Source organism: Hyla sarda, chromosome 1 (genome assembly GCF_029499605.1).
Source record: "Hyla sarda isolate aHylSar1 chromosome 1, aHylSar1.hap1, whole genome shotgun sequence".
NCBI classification, from domain to species: Eukaryota; Metazoa; Chordata; class Amphibia; order Anura; family Hylidae; genus Hyla; species Hyla sarda.
In genome coordinates, this window is record NC_079189.1 from 620,228,737 (window position 1) to 620,244,615 (window position 15,879).

Below are 15,879 nucleotides of genomic sequence, written 5' to 3' on the forward strand. Positions count from 1 at the left end.
CTATTGTTATATAAATCGGTCCTTGTCTATTGTTATATATTGGTCCTCGTCTATTGTTATATAAATCGGTCCTCGTCTATTGTTATATATATCGGTCCTCGTCTATTGTTATATATCGGTCCTCGTCTGTTGTTATATATCGGTCCTCGTCTATTGTTATATATCGGTCCTCATCTGTTGTTATATATCGGTCCTCATCTGTTGTTCTATATCGGTCCTCATCTGTTGTTATATATCGGTCCTCGTCTATTGTTATATATCAGTCCTCATCTATTGTTATATATCGGTCCTCGTCTATTGTTATATATCGGTCCTCATCTGTTGTTATATATCGGTCCTCGTCTATTGTTATATATCGGTCCTCGTCTATTGTTATATATCGGTCCTCGTCTATTGTTATATATATCGGTCCTCGTCTATTGTTATATATATCGGTCCTCGTCTATTGTTATATATCGGTCCTCGTCTATTGTTATATATATCAGTCCTCGTCTATTGTTATATATATCGGTCCTCGTCTATTGTTACATTTGGCGGCTGTCACACTGACGTCTGTTGATTGAATTTATTAAATTAAATTACAATCAGACAATTACCATAAGATTTACATGGAATGATGACCTAAAGTGCATATGAGGAAGCAGCCATGTTGTGGGAGGAGTCACTGTATAGGAAGCCTCCCGCTCCCCACATCGCAGCCTCTCGTCTTCATTACTGGTACGGACGATCTGGACTCCATGACACATATCCTGGTATCTCCTGGAAGGTGTATCCGAATACTGAGGACGTCTGGAGAAGATCCCTGTTCTGGAGCTGAGGGTAGAACGGAACAATGAACTCCAGAGGGCGCTGTCCTGGGAGAGAACTCTCCGGAAAGTCTTCAGGACGCCCATTGTGGCGTCTGATCCATAACTCAAATATACTGTAGAATGAAAGAGAGAAGAAGGAGCCTGAAAAATCCACAGAAACAACCACAACAACATGGATGACCACCAATCAGATCACTAATCAGATCATCCACCAATCAGATCATCAGCTCATCCACCAATCAGATCATCCACCAATCAGACCACCAATCAGATCATCAGCTCATCCACCAATCAGATCATCCACCAATCAGACCACCAATCAGATCACCAATCAGATCATCAGCTCATCCACCAATCAGATCATCCACCAATCAGATCATCCACCAATCAGATCACCAATCAGATCATCCACCAATCAGATCATCAATCAGATCATCCACCAATCAGATCATCAGCTCAACCACCAATCAGATCATCCACCAATCAGATCACCTATCAGATCATCCACCAATCAGATCATCCACCAATCAGATCACCAATCAGATCATCCACCAATCAGATCACCAATCAGATCATCCACCAATCAGATCATCAATCAGATCATCCACCAATCAGATAATCAGCTCATCCACCAATCAGATCATCCACCAATCAGATCACCCATCAGATCATCCACCAATCAGCTCATCCACCAATCAGCTCATCCACCAATCAGCTCATCCACCAATCAGATCATCCACCAATCAGATCACCAGCTCATCCACCAATCAGATCATCCACCAATCAGATCATCCACCAATTAGACCACCATCAGCTCATCCACCAATCAGACCACCAATCAGATCATCCACCAATCAGATCACCAATCAGATTGTGGTGTCCCAGTACCGCATTTCATACGGTACTTATTTATCTATGGGTCCCCGTAGCCAGAGTCCCTAGGACTTAGTAATCTCTAGTCACCTCTGTTTTAGTGTATAGATTTCTAATTTGTCCAAAGAATAATGAATATAGTATTATTTCTGTATATAAATGGTTACTTACCTGTTTCTATTAGCGTTGCAGGACCTGCGGGTCATGTGACAAGGTGAACTCTATGGTTTTAGCTTAAGGACCTTTGGAGGCCCTCTTACGTCAGTAATCCCATCACACCATGTACTGGTGAATGGCAAACGTTCGGCCCAATCAGAATCGCCACGCCCCCTGCCCATATAAGGGAGCGGCGGCCATCTTCTCGCTCTCTTTCTCCTGGCTCTTGATGAGAGACGACCTATATCGCAGTAATCGCAGTGAGTTAGGCCTGAGCCTTGCGGCAACGTCTGAATGATCTAAATTATAGAGTGTCATCCCCTAAGCACTCTGCAGTATCACCGGACCCAATATTTCCCCTAAATCCGGACGGATCTGCACATCACTCCCTAAATTCAGAGACTACAAGTATAATGCAAGGTCCGCAACTCCTGCCAGTCGCTAAGCGACCTAAGAACTGTTATATGAGACTGTTACTACGCATTGGATATTGCCAGCACTGCAGTAAAGTTATTCAAGTTCAAGTGAAATCTGCTTGTGGACCTTCAGTCATTTCATTGCACCTATCGCTTCTGGGAAGGGCGGCGATAGGCCGGAACATAGATTCAGCATACCAGCCCTCACCCTGGCGTCACGTGTGACTGGGTTAATATTAACCCCTCATATACCAACATCCTACCATCCCTACCATACACCCCCCAAGGGCTACCACAAGATCATCCACCAATCAGATCATCCACCAATCAGGTCACCAATCAGATCATCCACCAATCACAGATAGACAGATATACTTACAAGTCAACAAAGCAGTGGTGCACAATGAACATGGGGTCATTGGCAGATATAGAAATGTCGGCCATTGTCCCCCCCATGTAGTTATGGACTCTGTTGTGTACATAGGATCCATACGTCTCCCCGTCTGATGGGTCCAGAAAACCTGGAAGGAGAGGACAGGTGAGATGGATTCTAACTCAATATCCTGCGTCCTCCTAGAGTCACTACAGAGGTCCCTGGAGGGACTATAGATAACCGGAGAATCATCCCTGACAGAGAAGAGTCCTGACCAGGAGGACTATAAATATCCTGAGTCCTGGAGACTGTAGGGGCCTCCTAGATATAGAGGATAGAAGAACCATCACTGACAGAGAAGAGTCCTGACCAGGAGGACTATAAACATCCTTAGTCCTGGAGACTGTAGGGGCCTCCTAGATATAGAGGATAGAAGAACCATCACTGACAGAGAAGAGTCCTGACCAGGAGGACTATAGATATCCTGAGTCCTGGAGACTGCAGGTGCCTCCTAGACATAGAGGAGAGAAGAACCATCACTGACAGAGAAGAGTCCTGACCAGGAGGACTATAGATATCCTTAGTCCTGGAGACTGTAGGGGCCTCCTAGACATAGAGGAGAGAAGAACCATCACTGACAGAGAAGAGTCCTGACCAGGAGGACTATAGATATCCTTAGTCCTGGAGACTGTAGGGGCCTCCTAGATATAGAGGATAGAAGAACCATCACTGACAGAGAAGAGTCCTGACCAGGAGGACTATAAACATCCTTAGTCCTGGAGACTGTAGGGGCCTCCTAGATATAGAGGATAGAAGAACCATCACTGACAGAGAAGAGTCCTGACCAGGAGGACTATAGATATCCTGAGTCCTGGAGACTGCAGGTGCCTCCTAGACATAGAGGAGAGAAGAACCATCACTGACAGAGAAGAGTCCTGACCAGGAGGACTATAGATATCCTTAGTCCTGGAGACTGTAGGGGCCTCCTAGACATAGAGGATAGAAGAACCATCACTGACAGAGAAGAGTCCTGACCAGGAGGACTATAGATATCCTGAGTCCTGGAGACTGCAGGTGCCTCCTAGACATAGAGGAGAGAAGAACCATCACTGACAGAGAAGAGTCCTGACCAGGAGGACTATAGATATCCTTAGTCCTGGAGACTGGAGGGGCCTCCTAGATGTAGCAGAGAGAAGAACCATCACTGACAGAGAAGAGTCCTGACCAGGAGGACTATAGATATCCTTAGTCCTGGAGACTGGAGGGGCCTCCTAGATGTAGCAGAGAGAAGAACCATCAGTGACAGAGAAGAGTCCTGACCAGGAGGACTATAGATATCCTTAGTCCTGGAGGCTGGAGGTGCCTCCTAGATGTAGAGGAGAGAAGAACCATCACTGACAGAGAAGAGTCCTGACCAGGAGGACTATAGATATCCTTAGTCCTGGAGGTTGGAGGTGCCTCCTAGATGTAGAGGAGAGAAGAACCATCAGTGACAGAGAAGAGTCCTGACAGGAGGACTATAGATATCCTTAGTCCTGGAGGCTGGAGGTGCCTCCTAGATGTAGAGGAGAGAAGAACCATCACTGACAGAGAAGAGTCCTGACAGGAGGACTATAGATATCCTTAGTCCTGGAGGCTGGAGGTGCCTCCTAGATGTAGAGGAGAGAAGAACCATCACTGACAGAGAAGAGTCCTGACCAGGAGGACTATAGATATCCTTAGTCCTGGAGGCTGGAGGTGCCTCCTAGATGTAGAGGAGAGAAGAACCATCAGTGACAGAGAAGAGTCCTGACAGGAGGACTATAGATATCCTTAGTCCTGGAGGCTGGAGGTGCCTCCTAGATGTAGAGGAGAGAAGAACCATCACTGACAGAGAAGAGTCCTGACCAGGAGGACTGTAGATATCCTTAGTCCTGGAGGTTGGAGGTGCCTCCTAGATGTAGTAGAGAGAAGAACCATCAGTGACAGAGAAGAGTCCTGACCAGGAGGACTATAGATATCCTTAGTCCTGGAGGCTGGAGGTGCCTCCTAGATGTAGAGGAGAGAAGAACCATCAGTGACAGAGAAGAGTCCTGACAGGAGGACTATAGATATCCTTAGTCCTGGAGGCTGGAGGTGCCTCCTAGATGTAGAGGAGAGAAGAACCATCACTGACAGAGAAGAGTCCTGACCAGGAGGACTATAGATATCCTTAGTCCTGGAGGCTGGAGGTGCCTCCTAGATGTAGAGGAGAGAAGAACCATCACTGACAGAGAAGAGTCCTGACCAGGAGGACTGTAGATATCCTTAGTCCTGGAGGCTGGAGGTGCCTCCTAGATGTAGTAGAGAGAAGAACCATCAGTGACAGAGAAGAGTCCTGACAGGAGGACTATAGATATCCTTAGTCCTGGAGGCTGGAGGTGCCTCCTAGATGTAGAGGAGAGAAGAACCATCACTGACAGAGAAGAGTCCTGACCAGGAGGACTATAGATATCCTTAGTCCTGGAGGCTGGAGGTGCCTCCTAGATGTAGAGGAGAGAAGAACCATCAGTGACAGAGAAGAGTCCTGACAGGAGGACTATAGATATCCTTAGTCCTGGAGGCTGGAGGTGCCTCCTAGATATAGAGGATAGAAGAACCATCAGTGACAGAGAAGAGTCCTGACCAGGAGGACTGTAGATATCCTTAGTCCTGGAGGCTGGAGGTGCCTCCTAGATGTAGTAGAGAGAAGAACCATCAGTGACAGAGAAGAGTCCTGACAGGAGGACTATAGATATCCTTAGTCCTGGAGGCTGGAGGTGCCTCCTAGATGTAACAGACAGGTGTTTGCCCTCAGGCTTTGTTCTGAGTTATAATAATAGAGAAGATTCAGACACTGAATATAATAAGAGAAATTATAAGGTTATATTTACCAACCCGACAAATGTCCCAGGTACCTCCATCTACTATTCTGTCTATGGGGCCCCGCAGACCGGTCAGATCACACAGGACATCACAGCTGTGTATGGGGCCCCACAGACCGGTCAGATCACACAGGACATCACAGCTGTCTATGGGGCCCCGCAGACCGGTCAGATCACACAGGACATCACAGCTGTGTATGGGGCCCCGCAGACCAGTCAGATCACACAGGACATCACAGCTGTGTATGGGGCCCCGCAGACCAGTCAGATCACACAGGACATCACAGCTGTGTATGGGGCCCCGCAGAGCGGTCAGATCACACAGGACATCACAGCTGTGTATGGGGCCCCACAGACCAGTCAGATCACACAGGACATCACAGCTGTGTATGGGGCCCCGCAGAGCGATCAGATCACACAGGACATCACAGCTGTGTATGGGGCCCCTGCAGACCAGTCAGATCACACAGGACATCACAGCTGTATATGGGGCCCCGCAGACCGGTCAGATCACACAGGACATCACAGCTGTTTATGGGGCCCCGCAGACCGGTCAGATCACATAGGACATCACAGCTGTGTATGGGGCCCCACAGACTGGTCAGATCACACAGGACATCACAGCTGTGTATGGGGCCCCACAGACTGGTCAGATCACACAGGACATCACAGCTGTGTATGGGGCCCCGCAGACCAGTCAGATCACACAGGACATCACAGCTGTGTATAGGGCCCCACAGACCAGTCAGATCACACGGGACATCACAGCTGTGTATGGGGCCCCGCAGAGCAGTCAGATCACACAGGACATCACAGCTGTGTATGGGGCCCCGCAGACCGGTCAAATCACACAGGACATCACAGCTGTGTATGGGGCCCCTGCAGACCGGTCAGATCACACAGGACATCACAGCTGTGTATGGGGCCCCGCAGACCGGTCAGATCACACAGGACATCACAGCTGTGTATGGGGCCCCGCAGACCGGTCAGATCACACAGGACATCACAGCTGTGTATGGGGCCCCACAGACCAGTCAGATCACACAGGACATCACAGCTGTGTATGGGGCCCCGCAGACGGGTCAGATCACACAGGACATCACAGCTGTGTATGGGGCCCCGCAGATCAGATCACACAGGACATCACAGCTGTGTATGGGGCCCCGCAGATCAGATCACACAGGACATCACAGCTGTGTATGGGGCCCCGCAGACCGATCAGATCACATAGGACATCACAGCTGTGTATGGGGCCCCACAGACCGGTCAGATCACACAGGACATCACAGCTGTGTATGGGGCCCTGCAGACCGGTCAGATCACACAGGACATCACAGCTGTGTATGGGGCCCCACAGACCGGTCAGATCAGACAGGACATCACAGCTGTGTATGGGGCCCCGCAGACCGGTCAGATCACACAGGACATCACAGCTGTGTATGGGGCCCCGCAGACCAGTCAGATCACGCAGGACATCACAGCAGTGTATGGGGCCCCGCAGATCAGTCAGATCACACAGGACATCACAGCTGTGTATGGGGCCCCGCAGAGCGATCAGATCACACAGGACATCACAGCTGTGTATGGGGCCCCTGCAGACCAGTCAGATCACACAGGACATCACAGCTGTATATGGGGCCCCGCAGACCGGTCAGATCACACAGGACATCACAGCTGTTTATGGGGCCCCGCAGACCGGTCAGATCACATAGGACATCACAGCTGTGTATGGGGCCCCACAGACTGGTCAGATCACACAGGACATCACAGCTGTGTATGGGGCCCCGCAGACCGGTCAGATCACACAGGACATCACAGCTGTGTATGGGGCCCCTGCAGACCGGTCAGATCACACAGGACATCACAGCTGTGTATGGGGCCCCGCAGACCGGTCAGATCACACAGGACATCACAGCTGTGTATGGGGCCCCGCAGACAGGTCAGATCACACAGGACATCACAGCTGTGTATGGGGCCCCACAGACCAGTCAGATCACACAGGACATCACAGCTGTGTATGGGGCCCCGCAGACGGGTCAGATCACACAGGACATCACAGCTGTGTATGGGGCCCCGCAGATCAGATCACACAGGACATCACAGCTGTGTATGGGGCCCCGCAGACCGATCAGATCACATAGGACATCACAGCTGTGTATGGGGCCCCACAGACCGGTCAGATCACACAGGACATCACAGCTGTGTATGGGGCCCTGCAGACCGGTCAGATCACACAGGACATCACAGCTGTGTATGGGGCCCCACAGACCGGTCAGATCAGACAGGACATCACAGCTGTGTATGGGGCCCCGCAGACCGGTCAGATCACACAGGACATCACAGCTGTGTATGGGGCCCCGCAGACCAGTCAGATCACGCAGGACATCACAGCTGTGTATGGGGCCCCGTAGACCAGTCAGATCACACAGGACATCACAGCTGTGTATGGGGCCCCTGCAGACCAGTCAGATCACACAGGACATCACAGCTGTATATGGGGCCCCGCAGACCGGTCAGATCACACAGGACATCACAGCTGTTTATGGGGCCCCGCAGAGCGGTCAGATCACACAGGACATCACAGCTGTGTATGGGGCCCAGCAGACCGGTCAGATCACACAGGGCATCACAGCTGTGTATGGGGCCCCACAGACCGGTCAGATCACATAGGACATCACAGCTGTGTATGGGGCCCCACAGACTGGTCAGATCACACAGGACATCACAGCTGTGTATAGGGCCCCACAGACCAGTCAGATCACACGGGACATCACAGCTGTGTATGGGGCCCGCAGACCGGTCAGATCACACAGGACATCACAGCTGTGTATGGGGCCCCGCAGACCGGTCAGATCACACAGGACATCACAGCTGTGTATGGGGCCCCGCAGATCAGATCACACAGGACATCACAGCTGTGTATGGGGCCCCACAGACCAGTCAGATCACACAGGACATCACAGCTGTGTATGGGGCCCCGCAGACCGGTCAGATCACACAGGACATCACAGCTGTGTATGGGGCCCCGCAGATCAGATCACACAGGACATCACAGCTGTGTATGGGGCCCCGCAGACCGATCAGATCACATAGGACATCACAGCTGTGTATGGGGCCCCACAGACCGGTCAGATCACACAGGACATCACAGCTGTGTATGGGGCCCCACAGACCGATCAGATCAGACAGGACATCACAGCTGTGTATGGGGCCCCGCAGACCGGTCAGATCACACAGGACATCACAGCTGTGTATGGGGCCCCGCAGACCAGTCAGATCACGCAGGACATCACAGCTGTGTATGGGGCCCCCGTAGACCAGTCAGATCACACAGGACATCACAGCTGTATATGGGGCCCCCGCAGATCAGATCACACAGGACATCACAGCGGTGTATGGGGCCCCGCAGATCAGATCACACAGGACATCACAGCGGTGTATGGGGCCCGCAGACCAGTCAGATCACACAGGACATCACAGCGGTGTATGGGGCCCCGCAGACCGGTCAGATCACACAGGACATCACAGCTGTGTATGGGGCCCCCGCAGACCGGTCAGATCACACAGGACATCACAGCTGTGTATGGGGCCCCGCAGACCGGTCAGATCACACAGGACATCACAGCTGTGTATGGGGCCCCACAGATCAGATCACACAGGACATCACAGCTGTGTATGGGGCCCCGCAGACTAGTCAGATCACACAAGACATCACAGCTGTGTATGGGGCCCCGCAGACCGGTCAGATCACACAGGACATCACAGCTGTGTATGGGGCCCTGCAGACCGGTCAGATCACACAGGACATCACAGCTGTGTATGGGGCCCCGCAGAGCGGTCAGATCACACAGGACATCACAGCTGTGTATGGGGCCCCGCAGACCAGTCAGATCACACAGGACATCACAGCTGTGTATGGGGCCCCTGTAGACCAGTCAGATCACACAGGACATCACAGCTGTATATGGGGCCCCGCAGACCGGTAAGATCACACAGGACATCACAGCTGTTTATGGGGCCCCGCAGACTAGTCAGATTACACAGGACATCACAGCTGTGTATGGGGCCCCGCAGATCAGTCAGATCACATAGGACATCACAGCTGTGTATGGGGCCCCACAGACCAGTCAGATCACACGGGACATCACAGCTGTGTATGGGGCCCCGCAGACCGGTCAGATCACATAGGACATCACAGCTGTGTATGGGGCCCCGCAGACCGGTCAGATCACACAGGACATCACAGCTGTGTATGGGGCCCCGCAGACCCATCAGATCACACAGGACATCACAGCTGTGTATGGGGCCCCGCAGACCGGTTAGATCACACAGGACATCACAGCTGTGTATGGGGCCCCGCAGACCAGTCAGATCACACAGGACATCACAGCTGTGTATGGGGCCCCGCAGACCGGTCAGATCACACAGGACATCACAGCTGTGTATGGGGCCCCGCAGACCGGTCAGATCACACAGGACATCACAGCTGTGTATGGGGCCCCGTAGACCAGTCAGATCACACAGGACATCACAGCTGTATATGGGGCCCCCGCAGCCCGGTCAGATCACACAGGACATCACAGCTGTGTATGGGGCCCCACAGACCGGTCAGATCACACAGGACATCACAGCTGTGTATGGGGCCCCGCAGACCGGTCAGATCACACAGGACATCACAGCTGTGTATGGGGCCCCGCAGACCGGTCAGATCACACAGGACATCACAGCTGTGTATGGGGCCCCGCAGATCAGTCAGATCACACAGGACATCACAGCTGTGTATGGGGCCCACAGGCCGGTCAGATCACACAGGACATCACAGCTGTGTATGGGGCCCCGCAGACCGGTCAGATCACACAGGACATCACAGCTGTGTATGGGGCCCAGCAGACCCATCAGATCACACAGGACATCACAGCTGTGTATGGGGCCCCACAGACCGGTCAGATCACACAGGACATCACAGCTGTGTATGGGGCCCCGCAGACCGGTCAGATCACACAGGACATCACAGCTGTGTATGGGGCCCCGCAGACCGGTCAGATCACACAGGACATCACAGCTGTGTATGGGGCCCCGCAGACCGGTCAGATCACACAGGACATCACAGCTGTGTATGGGGCCCCGCAGACCGGTCAGATCACACAGGACATCACAGCAGTGTATGGGGCCCCGCAGATCAGTCAGATCACACAGGGCATCACAGCTGTGTATGGGGCCCCGCAGACCAGTCAGATCACACAGGACATCACAGCAGTGTATGGGGCCCCGCAGATCAGTCAGATCACACAGGACATCACAGCTGTGTATGGGGCCCCGCAGACCGGTCAGATCACACAGGACATCACAGCTGTGTATGGGGCCCCGCAGACCGGTCAGATCACACAGGACATCACAGCTGTGTATGAGGCCCCGCAGACCGGTCAGATCACACAGGACATCACAGCTGTGTATGGGGCCCCGCAGACCGGTCAGATCACACAGGACATCACAGCTGTGTATGGGGCCCCTGCAGACCAGTCAGATCACAGAGGACATCACAGCTGTGTATGGGGCCCCGCAGACCGGTCAGATCACACAGGACATCACAGCTGTGTATGGGGCCCCGCAGACCAGTCAGATCACACAGGACATCACAGCTATGTATGGGGCCCCGCAGACCAGTCAGATCACACAGGACATCACAGCTGTGTATGGGACCCCACAGACCAGTCAGATCACACGGGACATCACAGCTGTGTATGGGGCCCCGCAGACCGGTCAGATCACACAGGACATCACAGCTGTGTATGGGGCCCCGCAGACTGGTCAGATCACACAGGACATCACAGCTGTGTATGGGGCCCCCGCAGACCGGTCAGATCACACAGGACATCACAGCTGTGTATGGGGCCCCGCAGACCGGTCAGATCACACAGGACATCACAGCTGTGTATGGGGCCCCGCAGACCGGTCAGATCACACAGGACATCACAGCTGTGTATGGGGCCCCGCAGACCGGTCAGATCACACAGGACATCACAGCTGTGTATGGGGCCCCGCAGACTGGTCAGATCACACAGGACATCACAGCTGTGTATGGGGCCCCGCAGACCGGTCAGATCACACAGGACATCACAGCTGTGTATGGGGCCCCGCAGACCGGTCAGATCACACAGGACATCACAGCTGTGTATGGGGCCCCGCAGACCGGTCAGATCACACAGGACATCACAGCTGTGTATGGGGCCCCGCAGATCAGATCACACAGGACATCACAGCTGTGTATGGGGCCCCGTAGACCGGTCAGATCACACAGGACATCACAGCTGTGTATGGGGCCCCGCAGATCAGTCAGATCACACAGGACATCACAGCTGTGTATGGGGCCCCACAGACCGGTCAGATCACACAGGACATCACAGCTGTGTATGGGGCCCCGCAGAGCGGTCAGATCACACAGGACATCACAGCTGTGTATGGGGCCCCGCAGACCGGTCAGATCACACAGGACATCACAGCTGTGTATGGGGCCCCGCAGACCGGTCAGATCACACAGGACATCACAGCTGTGTATGGGGCCCCGCAGACCGGTCAGATCACACAGGGCATCACAGCTGTGTATGGGGCCCCGCAGACCAGTCAGATCACACAGGACATCACAGCAGTGTATGGGGCCCCGCAGACCGGTGAGATCACACAGGACATCACAGCTGTGTATGAGGCCCCGCAGACCCATCAGATCACACGGGACATCACAGCTGTGTATGGGGCCCCGCAGACCGGTCAGATCACACAGGACATCACAGCTGTGTATGGGGCCCCGTAGACCAGTCAGATCACACAGGACATCACAGCTGTATATGGGGCCCCCGCAGCCCGGTCAGATCACACAGGACATCACAGCTGTGTATGGGGCCCCACAGACCGGTCAGATCACACAGGACATCACAGCTGTGTATGGGGCCCCGCAGACCGGTCAGATCACACAGGGCATCACAGCTGTGTATGGGGCCCCGCAGACCGGTCAGATCACACAGGACATCACAGCTGTGTATGGGGCCCCGCAGACCGGTCAGATCACACAGGACATCACAGCTGTGTATGGGGCCCCGCAGACCGGTCAGATCACACAGGACATCACAGCTGTGTATGGGGCCCCGCAGACCGGTCAGATCACACAGGGCATCACAGCTGTGTATGGGGCCCCACAGACCGGTCAGATCACACAGGACATCACAGCTGTGTATGGGGCCCTGCAGACCGGTCAGATCACACAGGACATCACAGCTGTGTATGGGGCCCCGCAGACCAGTCAGATCACACAGGACATCACAGCTGTGTATGGGGCCCCGCAGACCGGTCAGATCACACAGGACATCACAGCTGTGTATGGGGCCCCCGCAGACCGGTCAGATCACACAGGACATCACAGCTGTGTATGGGGCCCCGCAGACCGGTCAGATCACACAGGACATCACAGCTGTGTATGGGGCCCCGCAGACCAGTCAGATCACACAGGACATCACAGCTGTGTATGGGACCCCACAGACCAGTCAGATCACACGGGACATCACAGCTGTGTATGGGGCCCCGCAGAGCAGTCAGATCACACAGGACATCACAGCTGTGTATGGGGCCCCCGCAGACCGGTCAGATCACACAGGACATCACAGCTGTGTATGGGGCCCCTGCAGACCAGTCAGATCACACAGGACATCACAGCTGTGTATGGGGCCCCGCAGACCGGTCAGATCACACAGGACATCACAGCTGTGTATGGGGCCCCGCAGACCGGTCAGATCACACAGGACATCACAGCTGTGTATGGGGCCCCTGCAGACCAGTCAGATCACACAGGACATCACAGCTGTGTATGGGGCCCCGCAGACCGGTCAGATCACACAGGACATCACAGCTGTGTATGGGGCCCCGCAGACCAGTCAGATCACACAGGACATCACAGCTGTGTATGGGGCCCCGCAGACCAGTCAGATCACACAGGACATCATATATAATTTTTTCTCATGTGGAGACTGTAGTGGGGTCATGTGTCCCCCTGACAGATGTGCCGCCAGCAATGGTCGGGGAGAAGATTACTGGCGACATTTCTTTCTTTATAACAGAAGTGAAAACCGGAAGAAACCGAAAATAAGAAGAAGCAGAAGATGATTATAGAACAGGAACGTCTTCACTTCTCCAGAAACTGCTGTGGTCTCCGGAAGACCGGACAATAAAGGGTTAAGGCCGAATGTACGGAGACTCTGGGTGGTCAGGAGGTCGCAGGAAGGGGCGTCACCTGGTCCGTATTTATCCAACCAATCCTACAGCTCCCGCAATGTGTCACCATATACTACACAAGTGTTTCCCAATCAGAATACCTCCAGCTGTTGCAAAACTACAACTCCCAGCATGCCCGGACAGCCGTTGGCTGTCCGGGCATGCTGGGAGTTGTAGTTTTGCAACAGCTGGAGGCACCCCAGGTTGGGAATCACTGACCTATACTATATACTAATATATAGTCCATCATACTGTGAGTTGTAGTTTAGCAACAGCTGGAGGCACTCTTGTTGGGAAACACTGACCTATACTATATACTGCTATATAGTCTAACATGCTGGGAGGTGCAGTTTTGCAACAGCTGGAGGCGCTCTGTTTGAGAAACAATGACCTATACTAAATATTATCATATAGTCCAACATGCTGAGAGTTGTAGTTTTGCAACAGCTGGAGGCACCCCTGGTTGGGAAACATTGACCTATCTCCTGAGTGTGGTAGGTGAACATCAGGGCATGTTCTGGAGCTGGGGGTGCAGGGCTCCTGAGTAGGGGAGGAGAATATCAATGCGGGTTCTGGAGCTGGGGGTGCAGGGCTCCTGAGTGTGGAAGTAGAATATCAATGCGGGTTCTGGAGCTGGGGGTGCAGGGCTCCTGAGTGTGGAAGGAGAATATCAATGCGGGTTCTGGAGCTGGGGGTGCAGGGCTCCTGAGTGTGGGAGGAGAATATCAATGCGGGTTCTGGAGCTGGGGGTGCAGGGCTCCTGAGTGTGGAAGGAGAATATCAATGCGGGTTCTGGAGCTGGGGGTGCAGGGCTCCTGAGTGTGGAAGGAGAATATCAATGCGGGTTCTGGAGCTGGGGGTGCAGGGCTCCTGAGTGTGGGAGGAGAATATCAATGCGGGTTCTGGAGCTGGGGGTGCAGGGCTCCTGAGTGTGGAAGGAGAATATCAATGCGGGTTCTGGGGCTGGGGGTGCAGGGCTCCTGAGTGTGGGAGGAGAACATCAGAAAGGGTTCTGGAGCTGGGGGTGCAGGGCTCCTGAGTGTGGAAGGAGAATATCAATGCGGGTTCTGGAGCTGGGGGTGCAGGGCTCCTGAGTGTGTGAGGAGATCATCAGAGCGGGTTCTGGAGCTAGGGGTGCAGGGCTCCTGAGTGTGGGAGGAGAACAATAGAACAGGTTCTGGAGCTGGGGGTGTAGGGCTCCTGAGTGTGGGAGGAGAACATCAGAACGGGTTCTCAAGCTGGGGGTGCAGGGCTCCTGAGTGTGGAAGGAGAATATCAATGCGGGTTCTGGAGCTGGGGGTGCAGGGCTCCTGAGTGTGGAAGGAGAATATCAATGCGGGTTCTGGAGCTGGGGGTGCAGGGCTCCTGAGTAGGGGAGGAGAATATCAATGCGGGTTCTGGAGCTGGGGGTGCAGGGCTCCTGAGTAAGGAAGTAGAATATCAATGCGGGTTCCGGAGCTGGGGGTACAGGGCTCCTGAGTGTGGAAGGAGAATATCAATGCAGGTTCTGGAGCTGGGGGTGCAGGGCTCCTGGGTGTGGAAGGAGAATATCAATGCGGGTTCTGGAGCTGGGGGTGCAGGGCTCCTGAGTGTGGGAGGAGAATATCAATGCGGGTTCTGGAGCTGGGGGTGCAGGGCTCCTGAGTGTGGAATGAGAATATCAATGCGGATTCTGGAGCTGGGGGTGCAGGGCTCCTGAGTGTGGGAGGAGAATATCAATGCGGGTTCTGGAGGTAGGGGTGCAGGGCTCCTGAGTGTGGGAGGAGAATATCAGAGCGTGTTCTGGAGCTGGACATGCAGGGCTCCTGAGTGTGGGAGGAGAACATCAGAGCGTGTTCTGGAGCTGGGGGTGCAGGGCTCCTGAGTGTGGGAGGAGAATATCAATGCGAGTTCTGGAGCTGGGGGTGCAGGGCTCCTGAGTGTGGGAGGAGAACATCAGAACGGCTTCTGGAGCTGGGGGTGTAGGGCTCCTGAGTGTGGGAGGAGAACATCAGAGCGTGTTCTGGAGCTGGGGGTGCAGGGCTCCTGAGTGTGGGAGGAGAACATCAGAGCGTGTTCTGGAGCTGGGGGTGCAGGGCTCCTGAGTGTGGGAGGAGAACATCAGAACGGCT

At 53.8% G+C, this 15,879-nt stretch overlaps 1 protein-coding gene across 1 annotated transcript in view; it reads right to left on the reverse strand.

Moving 5' to 3' along the window:
* Positions 1–627: 627 nt before the first annotated feature.
* The window catches only part of LOC130317450 (tyrosinase-like), a 43,567-nt gene continuing 28,315 nt past the window's right edge, over positions 628–15,879 (reverse strand). Inside the window, exons 4-5 of the mRNA XM_056552843.1 lie at positions 2,634–2,775; positions 628–922 (exon numbers count right to left, since the gene is read on the reverse strand). Of these exons, the coding sequence (XP_056408818.1) occupies positions 712–922; positions 2,634–2,775 (353 nt within the window). The 3' untranslated portion in view covers positions 628–711. The remainder of the gene's footprint in view (positions 923–2,633; positions 2,776–15,879) is intronic.